Raw genomic sequence first — 22822 nt, 5'->3', positions numbered from 1 at the left:
ATGATACGGTGCAAAGTATCTGTGTTGGAGAGTCGCAACGCAGAAAGCCGGACATTTGAATTAAGATTTAGGCGCGAAAGAGGATATCAATGTCGTTGCGTCAAGGCACGACTCGCTGACCGTAGCCGTGATGCCCAGGCTCGGCAATGATACCTAATTTCGGGTATTGAACCGTATTGATACCAGAATCGATCCTAAGCGAGAATCAAGGACCCCCCTGTCCAACCCCTTTAACTACGATTCTTATTATACTTATTGCCTTTAATTAAAAAAGTAAGAATAGCATTATAATTAAGAATATCGCTTTAATGGTTTTAGATATTTTTATAATTTTTTTAACGACTTTAAAAAAGTCCCACTTTTTGGTGTTCTTACCCCTTAGCTATCTGACCCCTCTCGCAAAGGAAAGTACCTCTATATATAAATTTACTACATAAGATACTTAGCAAATTTATCGCTCAGAATCAATACTGGAACAAAACGGATTGATCCTACCAATACCAAGTGGTACCAGGGGGGTATTGATACCTCAGGTATCATTGCCGAGCCTGCGGCGGATCAACAGAGCGGCGTCTGTGCCAGGGTAGGCGAACTTATCAGGTAATACGGTGATCGAAATCCGCCTTAACGCAAACCAGACGCTCGTCCCTCGTCCTTCCGCGGTCCGCAACCTGGTGCTCATCCTTTCCCACGGTCCAAACCCCACGACTGACAGTCACAACTCTATAATTTTAGAGCAATGGGTAAGACTTCTCAAGGCATTCGTTAAATTCTTTACATTGCATGGACTAAAATTTATTCGCTTCACTAGTTGCAACCAGCGATATCCTGAACGTAGTGTTTGGCCTCACGGCTACGCTTTTGGGCGGCGGTGCCATATGGGCTACTAGAAGATACAACAACGCAATGAGAGGTATTTGTTTTCAAATTTTTGCCTGTCTATACTATGAACTCTGGCCTTTCTAACCATCATGTCCGCCTCCAGCAGGAAATGACCACCTACCAACCTTCGGTGGGCCAGATTCTGACGTCGAACTCGGTCTCCTCCACCCCGCGTCCTCGACCCAGGATTCACCCGACAATGGTACAGCCTATACACACAACTTGCATGGAGTCATTGGGGACGCTCTCGAAGTGTTCTCGAAGCACTTGCGAGCCCAACACTGAGGCGGAAGGAGAGCAGTGAGGAGGAGTGCCGAGGAGGTACTGCGCTTGCAAGTAGTGAGCAAGGCTGATTCCAGGATATTGAAATGAACTGTAAGGATAACGCTCGCAATGTTTCGAAGACCACATGCTTGCAGCATATCGGGGTTTGCTGAAATAGCGGTTTGTCGTATCGTGCAGCTTGAATATATCGCTTTGAAAATATGTTGCATAAAAACGAGCGTGATGTGAATGAAAGGCAAAGCATTCGGATCACCGATCTTCTGTAGAACAACATTTTGACTAGCTTTATTGCATTGCTGAGCCTTTCGGAGCCTGACAAACTCGAAATCAGCGCTCGTTGACAGCAAGAAACACTCGTCGGCATCGACATTGCTCGTTGTTGGTACTTCCATCGGGGCTGGTCCGTTGTTCTTTCTTGCTGTCGACCTTGATGCATTTCGCTTCGGCCGTCTCCAGTGGCCATCACCTGCCAAGCGTACCTGCCTTTAAATTCAGCGGAGTATTATCCCGATTCGTGGCCGTGAAGTCCGCGTATTCGGTGATGATGGAACTTGGCGTCGGCGCATGGAGTTTGATGTCGTCGTCGCCGCGGTAAAGCATCACTCACTCCAGTGCATTTCGCTTCAACCATCACAAAACCTGCATTTATCCCTTTAACTTCAGCCGCTTACTTCATGGAATCGTTTGCCATATATCTTGCATATTCGATGATCGCAGAACTTCGTAACGATGCGTGGGCACTGATGGCAGATACATGGGCATTGATGGCACCGTGGTTGCGAACATCTTTGTCTTCTCGCGCTGAAGTCATGGTATCCTGGGCCATAAACCGCGCCGATCAATTCCTCATTTCATGGCCATATAGCTTGCGTATTCGATGATGATGATGGAACTTCGTATATGGATGGGTATTGATGTCGTTGTGGTCGAGAAGGTTGTCGTCGCCTACGGTCCGCACGACTGAAATAACTAGCTCGCTTAGTAATCTCTTCCTCGCCAAAGTCCTCGGGCTATCATTGGTCGAACAGAAGTTGTCCATCAAAATAATATCCGATGGGATCCAATCGTGTTCTTCATTCTGTTCTTGACAAATTTGAAATTATGGGAAATGCGACAACGATTTGCTCGACGAAACGGGACTTGTTTCAGGCCCAGAATGGCGGCCATGGCTCCGGTTGCGAAAACCACTTTGGTTTGCACCCACACGATGCTTCAAGTCAACACGGGGTCGAAAGTTCTTAAACTATCTGGAAAGAGCAGAAATATCTGCTTTGGTCCCCCATAACCTGATGATAGTGCTTATAAGGGAATGACACTCTCTTTTGGCACTCGCCAGAACGTACATGTTGACGAGCAACATGTTTCACTTCTCGCAGAACACATGGGAATCGCAAAGAGTGCAAGTTCAAAAGGTACGAGAACATATTGTCGTGTGCAGAAGACATGATCTTATAGCAATTTCAAACCAGGATCGTAAACAAGGGCTGGAAAGAATGGTAGTTGGCACTTGCCATTTGGGATGCATACAGATCACAGTGAACAAACTCGGAACAACTGACTTGAAACTCTTCATTCCTCATGACTCGTAAAATCTCAATCTCGTTCATGAAACAAATAATAATGGGTATACTAAACAAGCGCCGTCCCTCAGTTTCAATCATGCTCCCAATATTCGGCAACTACGACCGACCCGTCACCGCATTCGTAGCCAAAACCTCAATGCGCCGCGAATACAACGCCATCATATGGCACACCGGATCACCCCAAATAACGCCACGAAGCAAATCATCAGTGACAATCTGCGCCACGACGCCTTCGTTCATCCGTTCATGGACCTCTTTCTTCTTGCCTCGGTTCTCATATCTTTCGACGCTTCGAAGGAGGATGATTCGTCCGGCATTACTTAATGCTGATTCTGGCACTGGCCAGACGGGTGCGTCTGAATATTCGGGAGCGTTCTTGGACTTCTTTGGTTTCTTGCTGACAGCGAGGGAGCTGCTTGATTTGCCGGGTTTGTTGACAGCTAGTGAGCTGCTTGATTTGCCGAGACCGGATGTCAGAGGACATGATTGGCCCGGCGCTGGCGTCGAGTAGAGATCCAGAAGTGATTTGATATAAGCCTTATCCGCTCGTGGGACCGGATCTCCCTCATTGACGAAGGAATAGAACAGCGACTTTTTGAGTGCAGGATTATTTGGCTTCGCGAGAGGGAGGAGAGAAACCGGAGGAGCGCCGAAGCTTATGCAATGGACGCGCCTGAAGCAACCAGTAAGGATGTTGAGCTCAGACTCCGTTTCTCTGCTTGTGGAAAGCATGTGAGAATATAGGAGAGCCGCAACGGCTCCACCAGCTGAGTGTCCCGTGATGAGGAGCGAACATTTTGATCGTCCGGGGTCTTCCTCCAGTAGATGTCGAAGCCTTGCAGCAACTGGCTTGATCATCTTCTTTGCTACAGTGAGAAATCCAGCATGACAGAGATTTCCAGGGTCATCCTGAACTCAAGTCAGCTGATGTGATATCACGTGATTAGAGCCTTCCAACCAAAAACCCTGTCGGCGCCACAGGAGCTGATCTGAGGTTGACAGCCCAGTCCATGAAGGTCTGCGTCCCTCTGATTGCAAATACAATCGTATTCATGTCATCCATGGGCAACGATTTGATGACCATAGCCTTGGTCCCCATTCTCCAATCCGAGTCCACATGCGTCTCCCTTTCTTGACCCCTGGGTTTTATATACACACGTTCGGAGTATTGGGCTGCTAAGCAGAGTAGAGGGAAGGTAGGGATGTATCTATTATCAATTAGTGGAGGGTTCACTACAGAGTGGTATTACTTACAGTTTCATTGGAGGCAGGTCCAAAGGCAGCCGTGAATTGGCGTACAGGTTGACCTTTGCAAAGTAGTTCGTACTTGTGAGAGCCGAAGACACGGAGTTGTTAACCATGCCTTTCGATTTGCCCTTCCCAAGTCCCCTCTCCGTGTAACCACTCTCTTGTTGCTCCTGCTGCCACATTGGCTGAGGGGGTGTGAAGACCGCCAATTCCCTCTCGTCTCCACTAAACCTCTCCCCATCGATAGATGTGATGACAGCATCGAGCTTCGAAGATATCATGTCGCAGAGGGCCACTCCTTGGGTAATATACTGAGCGCCTTGCGCGTAAAGAGGAATTCCATTGTTAAAGTATTGTGCTCCCGGAATGCTATTCGGTACATCTCCTGACAGCAGATTGACTACAGAGGCCAACTTGAGCGTGCTGAGATTCCCGCCACCCTTGTATAATTTTGACGGTTGAGGAGGAGGTTGCGAGACGAAGACGGGCTGGTATTGAGGAGGAACGGGGGCGATCAGCCAGCTTTGTGATTGTGCCCCAAAGCCATTGCCGTACGGGTTGTTGGGTCTTTGTTTGACATATGCCCAATTCGGATTCGAGATAACTGCGTTCGAAGGCTCTGGGGTGTAGTTCGATTGAGGCGGAGGCCGAGTTGTGGTCGGCTTGCTCTTCTTGGATCTGCCGAAGATCGCCATCGCTTGTGGGTTGAGGTTCTGTGGTCCTGGCTTGATCCAACGTCCGCGGAGCGGTTATCGCCGCTCTCCTCTCTTCATTGCAGGTCCAACACAACGACAGTATCGGGCTGTTGAAGTAGTGAAGTGTAGAGCGATTCAAGTGAAGGTTCGAGGGACGCAATGGTTTTGTTTCATACGACCAAGTCAAAGGCGAGAGCACCTCAGGGAAGCCTCCCCAGGCTCTCCAGGTCGGCTGATTGATGACGATTCGTCGAGGACTCCGCCTCGTTGCTATTTCCAGGGGTGTGGGGCGCCACTTCCTGCAGGCTAAGACTGGGGAAGAGCGAACCACAGGCAGCATCCTCGCAGGCTGCACGCAGTGTCTCTGCATCCGGGAACCATCATGTGTTAATTCGTTCTCTTGCGCAGGATCATGCAGTCTCCCAAAGACCCGCCTCACGGAGGCCCGGCTGCTAGCCGCCTTTGTCTGCACCAAGCCGTTCAAACGGCTAGTCATGCATGATTGGGCGTCTCATTGGCTAGATATCTAAGAATCTGATCCAATGGCGAGGCGGAAGAGCCCTGGGAGTTGCCTGTGACAGGGCGAAGCCAAATGGAACCCCGAACACTTGAAGGCTTCTTCTCGGTGAAAGTTCCATCTTGATTCCATCTTATTAAGCAAAGGGATGAAAGTGTAGTATGCTCGAGTGAGAGACATCCAGCCCTGTTGTGTTTCCTACAACAATATCACAGATGGCCCCTCTCGAATGTCCCGATTCGAGATTGCCGAATCGTTTGCCAATGGCCCTTTCCTTCCGTTCTTACGTATTCGATCTGTTGAGAACATCCTTTATTTCCGACTATTCAGCAAGTATTTATCTGGCTTGATTTCACTGGTCTTGCGAGGATTCGATTGTTCTAGGTTGTTCATCGTGAGACGTGCAGGAGGAGGTTGACGAGGTGCTTGGTGGGGCTGGGGGGTTGGTGGCGTCCGGCGCGCAGTCGGACCCCCAAAATCAAATTTGAGCGGTGATCTCCCACGACTCGAAGCCCTGTCGTCTATTTCGTCTTTTCCTGTGCTAAACATTCTCGGATTTGTCCCAAGCGGATGATGTAGCTGTTCTCCATCAAGATGGATCCGATAAATGTCGCGACCTCCCTAGTGGGACTCTTGGGCTCGGCGGGAAGAGTTGTCGTTCTCCTTTTGGCAGTGAAGAAGAGCATTGGCGAAGCGCCACGGATGATGGATCAAATGGTTTCCCAAGTCAGAGAGCTTGAGATATGTCTTTCGGCGGTACAATCTTTCCTTCTTGGAATAAACTCAGCGCCAAGAAGACGCATATCCATGATCCGAGTCGAACAGCTTGTTGCGATCTTAACCGAAGCTGTACTGACCTTCTCTGAACTTGAGGTTCTGGTTACATCAATTGCAAAAGACAAGGGAAGACTGCCAATTACCTCACGCTTGACGACTCTTTGGAAAGAAGATGTAGTAACTAGTATTATGCTACGACTGGAACGTCACAAATCCTCCTTGTCTCTGATGTTGAACATCGCTCAATGGTAAGTTGGCAAGAATTCAGTTGCGAATTATGCGATTCTTGGTTGCTAATCTATTCACCAGCGAGTCAGATTTAGAAGCGGAACAATCTCGAGAGACACTCCAAAGTCTTGTCGAACAGCTTTTGCGAAGTAATCACGACATCTCATTACGACTACAGAGTATTGAGGAGAATTTTGAGACCGGAAGTGTGATTACGTATTGTTTCAGAAATGGCAGCATGCCAAACTTTCCAGAGGGAGAAACACACACTGAGCAATCCTCTCAATTAGAGTTTAGCACGGTGGAAAATGTTTCTCATGGATCTAATTTGCCAACTGAAGGTTGTGCAGGATATCGAACCGGATTTGAAGTCGACCTCGGAACCTCCAGAGTATATAGAAGAACAGAACGATTCAAGTCGGACGTATCATTCACGAGTTCTGCCGTAAGAAGCCACGCGTGGTCGATATTTACTGGATTGAGTTTATCCGAGGTCTCTACGTTATCAGCGATCGCTCTGCCCTTATATCTAAATGAGATATACAACAACAAATGGTATAATACTCTGCCTCCGCAACCATTTGCAGAAGACGAGATTAAATCTCTAGCCAGAGAGTCTTCTACTTCACGTATCCCCTCATACGACCCCCCGGTTCGCGGCATCGTCGACCAGCATCCGATTATACTTGAGGCATGTATTACCACGGCCGAGGTTACGATATTACAAGCACAACTGTTTCCTGCGGAGACGAATACAAACCCAGAGGGACCACCCGTGTCAATTCCCAATTCTGATACATACTTCCCGCGCGTAACTGAGACAAAAGCCGAGGAAGGAAAAAATAGGACGACGGAACACAATTTGATTGCTTCTTTGCGGCCGAACCCACCAAGAAAAGATGAAAATCAAGATACAGGTCGCCCACCTACCGGGAGAAGAAGACGTCGACAAGATCTAATATCTCTCGAAACAAAAATACCCAAATCAGAATCCAAGAAGGAACTCAAGAAACCTCATCAAAAAAGCACACCTTGGATTCCCAAGTTCTTAAAACCGCCTCCCCAGCGTCCAGCACAAGTTGCTCCTCGGCCCCAAGTCCCTACGCGGCCCCCGCGCGCTGGTCGGTCCGGCAAGATGGTGTTGTATAAGTTAGTTGTGCTTGGAGACGGGAATGTAGGAAAAACAGGGCTGATTATGCAAGTTAGTTTTGTCGAGCTGAATTTTGGTGAATTTGCTAACACACTCTCCAGTTTGCCCTCCACCAATTCGTTGATATATACGACCCCACCATTGAGGATTCATATCGAAAACAAGCTGTCATCGATGGGCAACTCTGCATGCTAGAAATCCTCGATACAACTGGCCAAGAGGAGTACACCGCTCTGCGGGATCAATGGATCAGGGATGGCGAAGGCTTCGTGTTGGTCTATTCTATTGACGATCGATCTTCTTTTACCCGTATCAAAAGTTTTCACGACCAGGTTCGAAGAATCAAAGGGTCGACGACACTAACACACGACTCGCTATCCAAACACGAGGAGGACATCGAACTGCAACTCAACCCCCTCGACTTTCCGGTTATGTTGGTTGGTCACAATTGCGATCGGTTGGCCGAACGAGAAGTATCGAAAGAGGAAGGGCAGGCATTGGCGAGGGAACTTGGATGTGCGTTTCTAGAGGCTTCAGCAAAGAATTGTATCAATGTTGAGAAGACCTTCTACGACCCTGTGAGGATGTTACGCCGACAGCGATTGCAGAATGCCGTACAGACACAGCGCGAGTCCCAGCGCGAGGACAAGTTTCCCCAGGAGGGTCCTAAGCGAGCAATTTCGCTTTTCGACATTATAAGGAGAAGAAATCGAGGCAGAAGACCATGATTGCTTGCAAGGAGAGGACCGGGGAAAGACGTCAATGATGCTACTGCTTGGCCCCATAACCTCACGGCCATTCTCCTAGTCTGGGACTTCCGGGAGATCGCCTATGCCAGAGGTTCCCTTTGAATAAGGCAGTCTGACTGAAGTGAGTATTACATTCAGCCTACAACCAAACCCCATCCTCATAATATCTTTTCATTGTGGGAGTATAATCTTGAAGAACGCTGTTCTCAACAATTGAGTCCAATAAGATAAAACTTGAGCCCCCGCTTTCCTACAGATGTTTCGGTTCTCGTTTTCCTTTCTATGGTCAAGTTTTGGGTGTCAATTAATGCATTTGACGAGGGCTCAGCTGACTTGTCCCTTCTAGTCCTAGAGCTTGATTTCTCTGCCAATTTTAGTCTCGCCCTTTCCGAAAGGCGGGCGCCTGACCGATCCGCAACTGAAGTCGGGCGCGACTTCGTGCCCAACCAAAGTACCACCAACTTGCCTAGATTAAGGCTGCACCCCAACGATTATTTGACTTGGCTTCTCAATGTTCTTGCAATGATTTAAACGCCCGTTTTCGTCAGATTTGTTATTAACAAGCAACAAATTCGGGGCATGGCGTTACTCGAATCGTCTAAAGGAGGCAAGATGCTCTCTTGCTCGGCCTACCTTCTCAAGGCTAATGGATAACTTGCAGTTCCTATTTCTCAGGATGACGCCGAAATACGCCTCCATCATGCTGATATTTTCCACCAATTCTCCAAGCTCCCCATCGAGTTGCGAGAAAGGATTTGGCAGCACACGTGGCCGGGACCTCGGTTGATTGAAGTGGGTAGCCATGGCCGTGACGCAGCCAGCGTCGAAGATAGCGATAACGAGCACGAGCACGAGCACGGTGACCCTACTTTCTCCCTATGCATCTTAGGAAACTTCTCCAGCAAGCACTCCATCCACACGGAACAGGAACAGATACCTCAGCAGTGGTTTTCGCCCGTAGCTCTCTTCGTCTGTCACGAATCTAGACAGCATACACTTCGGCATTACACCCTTACAGAACACCAGGAGTCCAAATCCAAATCATTCTATTGCGATCCCTCTGTTGATATTCTCTGGTTCAACTACGAGTTCACGGGACACGCTGTCAACCTTGCTCACGTCGAATTGCACGACCGGATGGATAAACTATGCCAACGGTATCATACTCCTCTCAACCTTTTCAAAACTGTCCTTGTCGACGAGATTTTCTGGAACCCAGAGAGCGGAAATCAAGAATATCTTGCTCTCCTCCTCGGCCTCACTACGATTTTGATCATGGACACATCTCGACAGGACACATCCCGGGAGGATGTCATCCCAACCATATACGACCATGAGGATTTGCAACACTTCATCGCTGCGGAGAAGAAAGAGTGTGCCAAGTTCAAGGAACAACATCCCAGATGGCCCTTGCAGAGCATCCAATATCTGGCGCGTGATACCAATACAATCGGCTTTATCCCGTCCACCACCCCGAGGAGGCTGAGACGGTACCTCTGGGATTCTCGTTGGAATTGGGAATGGGTCTAAACGTCCAAACACAAGACCTTGCCCTAAGATAGTGGAACCATTTAAGTCGCCAATGTTCAGCTTTTTGTACTATCTAATGAGCAGAGAGGGTATCAAACAAACACCAAGCCACGAGTACCTTGATCAAAGATTGATCTCCTTCGCATCATCCCACCCCTTGAATCCCAACAACCCCTGTGCTGCCATGGCACTTTGCTGAATAGCCGGCAATGAATATTGCCACATCCCATCAATATACTTCTCCATCGTCTCCTCGCTCACGCCCTCCTCAACAATCAACTTCAGCAACAACGCAGCGTCGCCCAAAGCACACGCTGCCCCAGAACCACCAGCAGGCATCATCGCATGAGCGGCATCGCCCAGCAGCGTCACGCGTGCAGAAGGTTTCCACTCCGGCCTCTCTGGCTTAGCTGAGATGAGGCGAAGAGGTGCGCACTGTGAAGTGGTTTGGAGCTCCAACAAGCAGCGAAAAGAAGGGAGCCATTTCTCTGTCAATTTCACCGTCAAATTCGCTGCCTCTTTGTCATTGAGGGAATGGAATTTAGAGTCGGAAAGACCCATGTTATCGGCGCTTCCACCAAGAACCCAATACACGTAATCCTCAGTCTTTGTAATCCGCCCCTGAGACTCGATCGAGTTATCATTTGCGAAACGAGTGGGCTCCAGGAACAACGTCAGAGGCGCAGAGTCCTGGATAACCGTGATACCACCCTGCATTACTTCAGGCGCGAAGCGCTCCTCGAGTTCAGGCGTGATGAGCGTCTTGCCGTACAGGACACGAGAGCCAGTATCAACATATCGATGATACGGCAAGAGCTGTTTCCTGACAACTGAAGCCACACCCTCTGCTCCAACGAGCAACGTCCCATTCTCGCTCGTTCCGTCGCTGAAAAAGGCCGTTACTCCATTTTCAGTGACTTCATATCTTGCGAATGATTTCCCAAACTTTACGTTCCCTTCTATACCGAGAAGGAGTAGAGCCCGCAGCGTCGTCCTATCAGCTTTGCCATGCCACTTGGGATCCTCGGCCAGCCCTCCTCTCGGTCCCTCACCAAGCGGCCCACCAGGACCCCTTGGACCCCCTGGCCCCCCCGGTCCACCCGGTCTGAAAATTGGCACCTTGCCCCCATCAATAGCATTCATTTTCACTCCCATTCCTTTACTTTCAGCGCATGTCCGCTGGTAAAGTGACCACAGCTCGTCGTCGAGACAGGAATGCAGTCCTTGGGCCCCAATTCCAGCGATGCGAATGCGGTAGCCTTGGGCTCGCGTGGAGGGGGAGGGGTCGCGCTCGAAGAGCGTGAATGGGATGGAGTGATTTTTGAGGCCTTGAGCCAAGGCGAGGCCGCCTATTCCGCCGCCGATTATGAGGATGTGGGGAGAGGACATGGTGGATGGTTGGGAATTTGGGAAGAGAAAGGTGGTGTTGATTGGATGGAAATAGCCTTCTTTGATGAAAGAGTGTTGAGAATGGGCTTGTTATAGAAGGAGTTGGTTGGGTTTTAAGGAAAGAGCTTGGGTGGAGAACACAGTTTGGTGGATATATAAATCTTGATTTTCTTGACGACAATAACTTGAAGGGAAAGGCTGAGACTTTATGCTTCTGAAGAAATTCTAGGCTTCAACCTTGTAAGATCGGCGTAACAAAGTCCCGTGACTGAGTGCTTTCCGAGCGGCGATGTTGTAAACCGATGACTCCATTCGGCGATTTCTATTTCGCGAGGGACACGTTATACTTACTGTACGTAGATATTTCCGAGCCCCGCCGACTATTGCTTTGAGCGTCGCGAAATTAAAATGGGGCATGTCCTGTAAGAAATATTTTCATATTCGCTTTATATGCTCATAAGTGCATAGTCTAGGATGAGAAGCGGGAAGTGATGTTTCCTCGGAAAGAATCGGATGCTTCAAATTCCCAGAAGTCACGCCTTGTCAATAGCAGACATTACCCTTCAAGCCACCGCAACATTCTTTGAGCAATTCGAGAGATATCCTTAAGGTACATGGCTGCGGAGGAACGCTACTCGCCCCGATAAGTTAAGAAAAGAAACGTTAGAGACTGACCCAATCACGTGACTATCATGATCTCCCCTTTTTGTTGCCCCTTTATCGTACATTACATAAACTTCAAGCGAGGAGCCGAGTAATGAACAAAATCAAACAAGATAACAGACTCATTAGTTGCCCCATCAAGCAAACCATAGACCTGCTTCGGGAAGAGCTCGGTACGAATAGGGGAACGAGGCTCGCTTGTGTCATCTTCGCTCCCACAATTAAGTAGAAGCTTAAAGCTTGCTTAAAATTTATAAAAAGATAAACCAGGGGCCGCATAAGCATGTGCAAATTCAAAGAGTAAAAGCCAGATTTAATAGAACTAACCCAACTTCTATCGGTAAATAGGAGAATATCTGTCGGGGAAGCAAAAATCCCAATGGCTGTGCAACTGCAACTATCCATTCGCCGGATCCACCATACAATAATCAATATTTCCCTCCACATTATTCCCCCAATAATCTGGAAATGGAATCGCCTTCCCACTCGCGCCAAAGAAAACAAACGTCATAATAAAAACCACGACCTGGGTGCCACCATCCAGACCTGCACAAAGCACATAATTAAACTTCAGAAACCATTCCGGCTTATATCTTCTCAGATAATGCTGGCTCCAGAAAGCGACGAGGAAGAAGGAAATGATGGCGGAGTTGATGCCAGTTACCAGCCATCCGATGTGCCAGCAGATGATCGACATGTTCAGGTGGTTGAGGCCGAGTTTGGGGAAGAGGCGGTGCAGGAAGTAGGCGGGGAGGGGCGCGAAGAAGCCGATTACGAGGCCGAGGGGAACCCATCTGCCGTGGAATTAGCATTGAAGTTTCCCGAATTTCTAGAGTGAGCTCAGAGTTGAGGAGAAAAACTTCCACGTTAAATGCGCATGCCCGCTCCGCTGAAGCGCGCGTGCTCTGAGCTCTCATAGGGTGAAACAACAAACGATGAAGAGCTTGAGGCTTACTGATATGTGCTGCCCCAGGAGTACATTTGCTTTGCGAGGCCACCCCAGGTTATTGCTTGGGTGTTGAAGGATTGCAGACCCTGAGGTGAGTGGTGTCAGTTCAAGCCGTAGGGTGATAGGAGAGGGAGACTTACGGCGCCGGACCAGATATGGGTGCCTTCTATAGAGAGCAGGATTTCTCTTTGGTTTTGCGTGATGGTGAGTGTGATGATGTAGTTCAGGACCGACCCAACTAATGTTCCTACCATCTGCATGGTAAATGTGCATCGAGGGCTCAACTTAGCGTATTGGCCCAGCTTCAGATCTCGCAAGAGCAGCAATCCTTGACCGACCGTGTTGTAGCCGAAGAGCGTGAAATACCTTCAAAAGTCAGTAAAGACGCTTCGAAGCATAAGAAAGGAAAACGAACATATTTGTCAATGGATTGCCAGGCTCAAGATAAGCTCCGATCATCTGGATAATTGGCTGAACAGGCAAGCTAAATCCAGTAAGACCAGCTTGGGCACCCGTGAAAAGAATCAAGATAGAAGCCAGGAAGATAGCAATAATGAACGCCCACCAAGACATGCCGGAATCCGCTTCATAGATACAAATCAAGCCCACAATACCGGATACAAGGAACACCAATCCGTACCACCAGTCGGGAGCATCTTTGTACCTTAGCATGAGTCTGTAATGTGGGTCCATCTCGCTGATGTCTTCTTCCGTCGGCTCGGTCGCTTTCCAGAACATCCAAAAGGAAGGCTTGGCGATGTTTTTCAGGCTGCCGAAGGACATGAATGAGAATGCGCTGTGGAGATCGTCCCAGTTGTAGAGGATCAGGTGCGTGAAAGTGGCTGTGATGGCCATGTTCTGTGTCAGGACGTAGGCAGCGAATGTTGCTGCCATGTAGGGTGCTCCGCCCTCGGCTGTGAGTAACCCCTCGTCCAGTCTCCCATTGGCATCCAAAACAGCGGTTTGGTTGAAGGTGATATAGCCGCTGGAGTTTGACGCAGGGGAGAAAAGGAGCTGCGAGAGGAATGGGAAGTCTCTAGCTCGCCAAATGTTCCCGTAGAAGATACCCAGGAAGACCGCCAAGTTAAGTATATATCCGATAAGAGTGTTGAATTGAGTCTAGCAATAATCAGCTGGGCTTGAAAAGTTTGGCTCGAGGCAAGGGTACCTTCAAAGGGAGATATAATGCACTGCTTCCAATATACTGGAAATCGAAGCAGAGGGACAAGAACCCAAGTCCCTCGTTACCATTCGCGCCACCAAAGATGTTCGTGAAGACCACTTTCTAGGCTTAGCATGAGCGGTGTTCAGGCGTAGAGTCACTTACTGCTGTTCCTCTTTGCCAAGCAGAAAATATTGACTCCAGTAAGTATGGGCATCATATATTCAGGCACCACTTCCCACACGAATATAAGCGCGAAAGCCCAGTAGAAAATCTTGAGCTGGGGTTTTGTTTCTCCCTTCTTCTTTCGATGCAGAGTTTCAAGAAGAGACATGATTGGTAGATTGGCGGGGTAGAAGAACTTTTCGTTTGTGATCAGCAAACATTCTTGACAAATTCTGCTGAGGGTGTACCTTGGTTGGATACACAATGATCTTCCTCATCAAGCCAGCAATTCCATATCCCAAGACCTGAGACGAGAAAATCAAGAAGATGCACACTGCCGCATTTGGAATCTTGGTATACCAGAGACGCTGGACTGCAATGACTTCGGCAGCCATAGCTGAGTGAGCGGCGGTCGATGACATGATGAGAATGGCGGCATGTTCTTTGTGGTTAAATGGATGGGGATTGAACCACCTGCCAATGAATCCTTTCTTTGGAATGTAGTCCATGACCATAGCTAGCACATAGCTGATGACGCAGAGGAAGGTTGCGGATAGGACGATTCCTTGGGGCTTGAACTGGTAGATGGTGGCTAGTACGGAAGAGAAACATGATAGTCCGAGGCCTGCGAGGCGTTAGAATCTGCGGTTGAAGTCAATCTGTGAGGTTCGATTTACCAAGACTATGAAAATGTCAGCTCTATCTCAATTACCGCCGGAAAAGTTGGCGTCCATATGCTGAAAACAAACAGTGAAAAGTTAAAAGGGAATAAACATACAACCAAGTTCGAAAAGTCCACGGATTGAGCGAAGGATCATCATCAACATGCAAAGCATACAACGCTATTTCTTCCATATTGTCAACCTTCTCAGAAGCCGTCATCCCCTTCCCAATCGTAGGTTGGGATTCCTCATCAGCAGGCACATATCGAATATCGTCCGCCAGCCCCTTTTCATCTTTCTCGTCAGGAATGTGGGGTTTCCGCTCAGAGACATCGTGGACACCAAGTTCTTCAAGTGCCTCCACACCCGTGGAGTGGCTGGTGTTGAAGGCAAGTGCTGGATCACCACCAAGTGGTGCGCCTGCCTGTCCTGGAATTCTGGAATCCATCTTGAACGAGGTGTTTCAAAAGAATAAAATGACAAAATTCACCGACTCGTCCAACTGTTTGTGTTCTTTTAGAATTCCTGGAAGGATTAGAGGGAGCTGGCATTATAACTCAGGACAGAGCGGAGCTCCGGTGGTTTGCTACATGAGCATGCCTCCCCCATCTGACCCAGTCGGGTCCTAGATTGAATCCTCCTCACCATGGCGAGTGCAGATTGCCAGTGTTCGGGGTATTGAGATACCCCGATCTCGTACCACTCACTCCAGCGTTTTCGCTGTATTCGAGTGAGAGATTGACTTCGCGGGCAACACCCCCGCGAGCGAAACAGGAGGAGCTAAATTGCTGGACGTTGACAGGGAGCGCCGCTACCTTCCTATTTCGACAACAACGGTGAGGATAATCCGAGAATAAATAAGGCTGTCCGGACAGGAAGCTCGAGCGGGGTCGTGATATTGCAGACTGTGCTGCATCGAGCAAGTCTTTTGCTTCCACTCATCATTCTTGCTCGCTCTGCATTACGGAAAGCTGAACCCGAGCCAGCTTGGCATACATCCTAAGAATCAGGGTAACGTTGCAAACTCAAAAGCTATGAGATCTTGGACGAATAGGAAATGCGCTCTACTGCTTGGTTATCACGTTCAGCCTTATCTCTCGCAGGCAAGTGCATTGCTGATCTTGGAGCCAGGTAGAATCGACGATTGTCCCACCTTTGCCTCGCGAAGATTGAAGCTCTGTACTGCGTACACAGAGACCACAGTACAAGAGGGATTGCAAAGCAGAACACCATCACTATTCCCGAGGAGCAGGAAATAAAACATATGCATAGAGTGGAGAATGCTTCCAAAATGTCGTGCTGGACAGGACCTTTCCTTATCTGTATTAATATTCGCAGCGCAAATTGACACGAGAGTGGGATGAATCGGCCAAGAGTTCGCAACTGTCGATTAGTGGGGTTCAAAAAATACTCGACGAGAAGGGCAGGAGGTATTGAATTTAGCACTCCTTCGTAATTTGAGTCCCAATGAGAGTCGACGTTGTTCATGCAAGTTGGTGCATACATTTTATATTTGATGCAGACCTCGAAATGAAAACCTCCCAACCCGGATGGTCTCCTCAAGGACGACTCGACGAGAGTGGACCGCATTATTGAAAATGAGCTCTAACTTAACCTTCAAGGAAGAGGTCGATGTCTAAATGCGCTGGCTTCAGTTTGGGCAGCAAGAAGACGTTCGTAAGACGGTCGAACATAGAAAGCGTGGTGCGAAGCTCATCACACCTCATCTCACACCTCATCTCACACTTCATCTCACACCTTAGATCAAAACCGGAGTTTTGTTTACTTTTGGTGTTGAACTCCTCCCACTGTTTTACATTGGAAAAGAAAATCGGTAATCGACCTTTATCGCAGTGACAAGTATTCGGCAAGGAGTACGCTCCCCTTTGGTAAAATATTGGCTCTCCCGGACACGAGCAGAGATGCCAAACCACGTGAATTTCATAAGCGAGGAAAAGGGGGAATCTCGATGTAAGCTGAGGGATGATATATCGAATCATTCTTACTAAGCCGTGTGGACACATCTCCCCGGGATCTTTTCTCGTCAATCTCCCCCTTGAAATTCGCGACGGGGAGGAATGTAATCTTATTGGCACTCGAGGAACATTCGGGGCGATTCTCCGAGGCTCGTAGGACATTGGGCTGGGCCATACGGGCATTGTACTGTATCGGTTTCGATACTCGTTCGGCCGGGCTCACCTGGTTCTCGCTTAGTACGCTTACCAGGTGAGGGGGGGCAATACGCAAAAACCAGCAATACGCAAATGTAAAACCCCACCAAAAATCAATTATTCGCGCATGATTTTGGGAGCAACGGCACGCAATTAATAACTCGTTAAGAAGTAGAAATAGTTTCTTAATACTAAAACTTCTACCCTCTAAAATTTAGAGCCAAAAATCCGTGGTTGTGGTGGGGGGAGGGGCGGGGTCAAATTTCCCCATACAAATTTTTGCGGTGATTTGCGTATTGCCCTCCCTCACCTGGTAAGCGTGCTAAGTGAGAACCAGGTGAGTCCGGCCGAACAAGTAGTAGCTTTTGCGAAATCGAGGGTCGAAAATGTACCAGAATTACACGAAACCTTTTGCACACATCCATTTATTCACTGTGTATTATTATCTCTCTCGTCTCAAATACAACTCGTCATGGCTCTCTCATCTCATCTTATCCCTTATCATCCCATAATTCTCCCGTTCACAAACCATTCCATGTAATGCTCATTATCTGCCCCATTATCTCTGAAACGCCGGAACTATGCAACCCCCGCTATAAAACACATATGCCAAGGCGCACCAAGATGCCAAATGCAGTGAATTGACTCTCGCAGCTCGATATTCGCGAAGAAAGAAAAAGGAACAAGACTTTAGGATTCCCTGCGCTTGTGCTCCTCCGCCTCCATGATATCCTCCATCCGCATCCTCTCACTAAAGCTTCTTGGCGTGCCGGAATTCCTAAGACTAGCTCGGAAGCTATAATCATCACTCTCAGGTCGGTCATGGACACTGCCGACGAAAGAATTGACGTCTCCCAGCGAAGCAGCCATGGCGTGGACCTCGGGACTGACGATCGGGATGGAGAATGGTCGGCCTTTGTACGAGCCTACGATTCCCTTTGAGGTGGGCGTATCTTCCGATTTCGCACGGGCAGATGGGCGGACGATGTCACGGGCTGGTGAGGAGGAGTACTCGCTGAGTTTGACTGGCTCCTTCAGAGGTGAGACTGGGGGTTCGTCCGCCGCGGATTCAGATGATTCGGAGGAGTCGTCTTCGGCTTCTTGTTCCATGCGGGCAGGGGGATATTTCTGGCTGTCGACATTGCCGTCGTCGAAGTGGAAGAGATCATCGTGATCGTATTCCTCCGTTGAGAGTTGAGAACCTGCGGTTTGGGGAATGCTGCCAGTTGTCTCGAGGCTGTGCAATGGCTTACCGCGAGATCGAGTAGATGCTGTTGGTGACTTGTTGCCCGAGATATCCGCTGGGATTGCTGGAGAGAGCATGCTGGCAGGAGATGCGTTCTGTCGTCTCAAAGGCGGCATATCGAGCATTTCGTCATCGGAGGGTGTCTCCGCTTGCTCTTCTTGCTTGTCCTCAACTGGAGGTATTGCGTTGGTATCATCGAGACGATTGGGACTCAACTTCTTCGAGATGCTTGACGTTGTACTCGGTAGCGCGGCTATTTTTGCTTTTGACGGGCCAATCTCCAGCTGATCATCTTCATCATCGGAGCCTTGGAAGCCGTTCGTGGCAACAGACGCCGAACCATCCGGTGGAGCTCTGACTGTAGTCCATTCCGTACCGTCATCCACTAACGGCGATCGTGACAATGCTCTCAGCGCTTGTGATGACGAGACTCTCTTCGGGGGCTGTGAATTGACATCCTCAATCTGTTCAGATCCTGCCTCCTCGTCCGAATCCGGGTAGCTTCTTGGGTAGATTTCCTCCGGCATGATGGGCTTGAATGGACGTGGGGAAGCTGTGGGTAGAACCTGGAGCAAGTTAGATTGAAGTTCCCATGATGTGCCAGCTTCCTGCCTGAGAGTGAATGTATCCAGACGCCCAGCTGGCCAAAAGTGGGAGAATGTGCTTACCTCTTCGCCCATGACATCAAAACGCACTCGACGCGGGCTATGTGACTTGGAAGAGATTGAAGAGCGTCGCAGAGCGCTACGAGGGGTTGTTGTCCCACTACAATCCGATGCAATTGAGAACGAATCAGTGTTTCGGCGCCTTGGGGGATCAGGTCTCTTTGGCTCTGTTGTAGTTGTAAATGATCTGGTATCTTCGCTAGCCTCGACCTCCCTATCATCCATTTCCTTCTGCTTCCCCTTCACGTCTTGTCGTGGAGAAAGAGGAGGGTCGGGACTCAATCGGCGGTCGTTGCGACTGGTGCTGTCGAGGAGAGGGAGGTAGCTCGGGGTGAACAGCCCGTGGAACTCCTTCTCGCGTTCGTGCTGCGGACTCTTCGGACTGTCGTCTGTCGCGTCGGTAGATCTTCTTTGAAAGGCTGCTGGGATGGGCGCGGTGCCTGCTTGTTGCGACTGTCCAGCCCCATTTACACGAATGCTGCCTGTTGCGGGTGACTCAATAGGCCGTGCCCCGTCTGGATACAGAGATCTGCATCCCTTCATTGACTCGGCGATAGTCTTCGAGACAGTCTCAGATATATCCCTTGGTACCTCCCGTAGGAGATCCTCCGCATATTTCTCGAATTCCGACTTCATGTCGCGCTGATACTGCCAGACCTTATGATCGAGCTGGGCGAGCTTCAGCTGCAGCTCGCATACTAGCTTCGCAGCCTCATCCATGGTGTCGCGGATGGAGTGGCTTTGCAAGTGCAAAGGCCGCAGTGTGGTCAGTGTCGAAACATAGCAAGTGAGATTGAAAACGCGAGGAGGTGGTTGGAGGTGAGGATATCACGCAGATTGAATGAAGGTGAAATCAGATCCGCTTGTGTCGGCTAGTAGCGGGGCGGCCAAAGGTATATCCACTCCGCGCGACCGAGAGAAGTGGCAGAACGAAGAAGTAAAAACACTGGGGATATTGCGCGTCGATGCTATTTTGATCTATCTCCACAGAGTTGTGGATAGCATCAGATTGGAGCTGCTTGTGAGGTCACCGTACCGTGTCGTTCCCAATTGATGGGCGAAGCTCTGAGCCGGCCAGTGGTGGTCTTTGATCTCCCGTCCCACTCCACTTCGTCATGCTCACCACCAAATACATGTGCGCACCCGAGATCGGTGAGGCGTCCACGCCCATGTCTGCAGGGGTCCACAGCGGCTGATTCATGTCCGTGCACCAGGTTCCAGAAGCGGCCATTGGGGGTCACATGAGGGGCAGTCATATTGCCCTTCATCAGCCTCACCTTCTTTGTTTCTTGTTTCTTTACTTGCACTTCACACCTCACACTCTTCACTTTCTTCAATCCAAGCTGATTGTTCCGTAGTTGACACGAAGTCGGACTCGTGGTCGTTCCAGACTCAGCAAGTTGCCTTCGGAGAGGTTGTCCTGAGCAGCTGTGTAATACCACTCATGCTATACTTGCAACATACTCGGTGCGCAGCTGACTTGAACGCATCGTATCAGTACTCGGTACCACGTAAGGTCAGATCGCGTCCGTTGCCGTATCGGATGCCATGGCCAAGTACCCGGGACAAGTGCTCCTGTTAATCTGTCTTGGCTGCCTTGGTTTGCTGTGCCACCGCGGCATGTCCCTCGGGTCGCCTATTTTGAGCAGCCCCTGGTCTTGCTGGGGTCTTGCCTCTTATTGTATCACTCTGCACGGCGTTGAGTAGTAAAAGAAATAGGCCTAGTAAAGTCTTAAAGGACAGCGGGAAGTCTGCAACCTGTTTCAATTTACTAAATGTGGACTTGTCTCGAAGAAATTCATCTCTCCTGAAACCGCTCAATTCGTAACGACACTCCTGCTAGCTATTTGGGAATTCTTCTGACTTTACTAAAATTACCACTTATTTCTCTGACTAATTATTTCTCTGGAAGGAAAAGAGGCCTACGTGAATCTTGAAAGTCATGTTATATCACGTGATACCCCTGAATTCACTACGAAGTATGGTCTAACGACAGCACTTGTTTGCTCTTTCCCATCTATTTCAACAACCTATTCAGCGATAATGCGGTTCATTTACAAGATGGGCTCTGGGCTGAAGGAAATGCCGCCCGAATCTGACGTGCCATCGTTCTCCAAACACTCCGACTTAGGGGAATATTTGAAATCCATATTTTCCCAATACCAACGAGTCCACGTGTTGGCGAATGTGGCAACGGCGGCGACTCTAAGGTATTCAAGACAGTGTTTGCATTCTTGGGCTCGTATAACAATCTATTTCTATGTATTCTTAGGATACGATAACAAATTACCTACAAATACCACAAGAACCGCGGTATATGTTGCTGCCACAGCCAAGATCTCTTGGTTAGATGCATTGGAGAACACCGCCAGAGCAAAAGCAAAAGACAGGACGAAGAGAGAAGTGGTAATTAGGGACCACGTTCTTGAAGTCACGAAGCTAAGATCAATCATCGGGACAAGGAGCATGACCCCGCCGATGACAGCCATCACTATGCGCGCAAAGCGGTCAACTGAGGGCGAGATGTGGCGCGTATGGAGTCGATGCGGTTGTAGGACTTTTGCAGATCCCGCTAACTATCAGTTAGGAGACAAATCCGTAAACACTGGGTTCGATAGAGGAGCGGGAATTAGTCTGACATACCAGTCATACTTCCAGATCTCTGTTTCCTGTCCAGTTCTCTCCGATCTATCCCAGAAGCATCCAGAGACTTCTCAGGAAGCAATTTCTGGAGTCTTGCTCTCAGCCAATCGACCCTTCCTCCGTCGCCAGAGGTCGGCGCGAGGTCCATCAGATTCAAGGAGTCTGGTGAGTCCCAGTAACGCGGTTCGTGAAAAGTTTTGGCTAGGAGCACACCTATGTTGCGACTGCGAGCCGTGTCCGGTTGCTTGTATGTGTTAAGGATGTGCTTGAAGTCGTTGATGGCAGTATCTGTGAATTGGTCAGCACATGAAGGTTTTGTCTTGATGGATTGTGTTGGGTAAAATTGTCACGTGCTGCGCACAGGCCACTACAGATATATATATAGCTTCTTCCCCGCCTTTAGGGCACTATCATTCCTTACTAATATACCAATATACACCCATATTATCCGCACAAGCCTCTTCAGGCCTTGACAAAAATACAATATTGATGGAGAGCATTAGAGAGTTCTAGAGCCATCTTATCAATTTCTGCTGACTCTTCGGCCGACTCTTCGACTGAGTCCTCTTGGCCTTCTTTGTGGCCGTTTCCTCTGATGCTTCGGCGCTTCGCCGTGTGAAATTTCGTCTTCGTCGGCGAGATGACTAGGTGAGTGTGAATTGACTGCGTCCTTTTTCGGAAGGGCTCTTTCCATTAACAATCATTCTCCAGAATTGAGTTTCTCGTCCAATTGGATGAGTCGATGTTGCCAATGTAGGACATTCGCTAGAGCAAGCTTCTCGAACAGATTAAAACTATAATCTTTGGCCTCATATAGCTTCTCTGTAAGAGAGATAAGCTCTGCGGCGACCTCTTTGGGCGTTAAGCCATACATGCGATCCTTGTCTATACGCCGATTATCTCCTTGATCAAGGTTTTCGAAGAGATAATCGAGCACCTTTCTTCTCTGCTCTTGCCGGTGTGGGAGAATAGTGAACCTGTTCATAATAGATGAGAGCGAGATGCCAGACATGGCACTGGCCACAGAATAACTGCGTTTTTGCGGTTCTTTATTCTTTACGGATGGTCGGCCACGCTCCAGGTCTTCGGGAGGGTTTGAGTGCGACATCGTTCAAGGCACAAACAAGGTTGAAGGCAAAAGTGTTAGTGAGAAATGCGCTCTATTATGAATGAGAGAACCGAAGAGAGGGAACGGCTTAAGTAGGAGGCCAGAAGACTGTGTTTAAATTAGCAAATACATAATCAAACTGGCGGTGAGGTAGTTGGGCAGAGAGGCAAACCGAACGCATTGTCACACAAGGCTGTGCAGCTACTGCATTTTCAGGTGCTTGCGATACGGTATGTTTTACTGCCCTTGAGGTAGTGTAATAAGAGGATATAAGCCTTAAATCTTTTAGCATCGCGGCAAAATTCATGAATCACTATATTCCTTCTTTTAAAGGGTTAAACAGAAGAGTAATTAT

General features: G+C 48.9%; 9 protein-coding genes across 9 annotated transcripts; 3 read left to right on the top strand and 6 right to left on the bottom strand.

Annotated features, from left to right (window-relative positions):
• Positions 1 to 847: 847 nt before the first annotated feature.
• K444DRAFT_95669 (uncharacterized protein) lies at positions 848 to 2027 on the bottom strand. The gene is made up of 2 exons (XM_024888836.1): positions 1775 to 2027; positions 848 to 1646 (listed from the first exon to the last, which is right to left on the bottom strand). The coding sequence occupies exons 1-2, from the start codon at positions 1796 to 1798 to the stop codon at positions 1092 to 1094; spliced, it is 579 nt and encodes a 192-aa protein (XP_024731951.1). The 5' UTR covers positions 1799 to 2027; the 3' UTR covers positions 848 to 1091.
• An 819-nt stretch (positions 2028 to 2846) lies between these two features.
• Positions 2847 to 4892, bottom strand: K444DRAFT_596869 (alpha/beta-hydrolase; the record flags this gene model as incomplete). The annotated part of the gene is made up of 3 exons (XM_024878458.1): positions 4005 to 4892; positions 3709 to 3958; positions 2847 to 3659 (listed from the first exon to the last, which is right to left on the bottom strand). Exons 1-3 carry the CDS (start codon positions 4691 to 4693, stop codon positions 2847 to 2849), a joined length of 1752 nt encoding a protein of 583 aa, XP_024731950.1. The 5' UTR covers positions 4694 to 4892.
• An 824-nt stretch (positions 4893 to 5716) lies between these two features.
• Positions 5717 to 7089, top strand: K444DRAFT_95581 (uncharacterized protein). The gene is made up of 3 exons (XM_024888833.1): positions 5717 to 6235; positions 6297 to 6770; positions 6828 to 7089. Coding segments are annotated over exons 1-3 (906 nt in total). The 5' UTR covers positions 5717 to 5804; the 3' UTR covers positions 6829 to 7089.
• K444DRAFT_95582 (ras-domain-containing protein) lies at positions 7090 to 8506 on the top strand. Its single transcript, XM_024888834.1, has 3 exons — positions 7090 to 7416; positions 7467 to 8235; positions 8461 to 8506. The coding sequence occupies exons 1-2, from the start codon at positions 7351 to 7353 to the stop codon at positions 8091 to 8093; spliced, it is 693 nt and encodes a 230-aa protein (XP_024731948.1). The 5' UTR covers positions 7090 to 7350; the 3' UTR covers positions 8094 to 8235; positions 8461 to 8506.
• K444DRAFT_95583 (uncharacterized protein) lies at positions 8507 to 9706 on the top strand. Its single transcript, XM_024888835.1, has 2 exons — positions 8507 to 8721; positions 8776 to 9706. Exons 1-2 carry the CDS (start codon positions 8694 to 8696, stop codon positions 9642 to 9644), a joined length of 897 nt encoding a protein of 298 aa, XP_024731947.1. The 5' UTR covers positions 8507 to 8693; the 3' UTR covers positions 9645 to 9706.
• Positions 9707 to 9767: 61 nt separating this feature from the next.
• Positions 9768 to 11033, bottom strand: K444DRAFT_538168 (FAD/NAD(P)-binding domain-containing protein; the record flags this gene model as incomplete). The annotated part of the gene is made up of 2 exons (XM_024875517.1): positions 9768 to 10645; positions 10709 to 11033. 2 exons carry the CDS (start codon positions 11031 to 11033, stop codon positions 9768 to 9770), a joined length of 1203 nt encoding a protein of 400 aa, XP_024731946.1.
• Positions 11034 to 12093: 1060 nt separating this feature from the next.
• On the bottom strand, positions 12094 to 15282 carry K444DRAFT_645860 (OPT superfamily oligopeptide transporter; the record flags this gene model as incomplete). The annotated part of the gene is made up of 9 exons (XM_024885137.1): positions 12094 to 12490; positions 12652 to 12731; positions 12786 to 13011; positions 13061 to 13764; positions 13814 to 13926; positions 13973 to 14168; positions 14221 to 14597; positions 14722 to 14857; positions 15280 to 15282. The coding sequence occupies 9 exons, from the start codon at positions 15280 to 15282 to the stop codon at positions 12094 to 12096; spliced, it is 2232 nt and encodes a 743-aa protein (XP_024731945.1).
• A 1936-nt stretch (positions 15283 to 17218) lies between these two features.
• K444DRAFT_666948 (uncharacterized protein) lies at positions 17219 to 19764 on the bottom strand. The gene is made up of 2 exons (XM_024887246.1): positions 18720 to 19764; positions 17219 to 18617 (listed from the first exon to the last, which is right to left on the bottom strand). Exons 1-2 carry the CDS (start codon positions 19434 to 19436, stop codon positions 17496 to 17498), a joined length of 1839 nt encoding a protein of 612 aa, XP_024731944.1. The 5' UTR covers positions 19437 to 19764; the 3' UTR covers positions 17219 to 17495.
• Positions 19765 to 20524: 760 nt separating this feature from the next.
• Positions 20525 to 21878, bottom strand: K444DRAFT_696407 (uncharacterized protein; the record flags this gene model as incomplete). The annotated part of the gene is made up of 4 exons (XM_024887909.1): positions 20525 to 20968; positions 21011 to 21288; positions 21360 to 21647; positions 21842 to 21878. The coding sequence occupies 4 exons, from the start codon at positions 21876 to 21878 to the stop codon at positions 20771 to 20773; spliced, it is 801 nt and encodes a 266-aa protein (XP_024731943.1). The 3' UTR covers positions 20525 to 20770.
• Between the last annotated feature and the right edge of the window lie 944 nt (positions 21879 to 22822).

This window comes from Hyaloscypha bicolor (genome assembly GCF_002865645.1).
Source record: "Hyaloscypha bicolor E unplaced genomic scaffold K444scaffold_126, whole genome shotgun sequence".
In the NCBI taxonomy this organism is placed as follows: Eukaryota; Fungi; Ascomycota; class Leotiomycetes; order Helotiales; family Hyaloscyphaceae; genus Hyaloscypha; species Hyaloscypha bicolor.
Note: the sequence above shows the minus strand (reverse complement) of the source record. Positions and strands in the feature narration are given on the sequence as shown.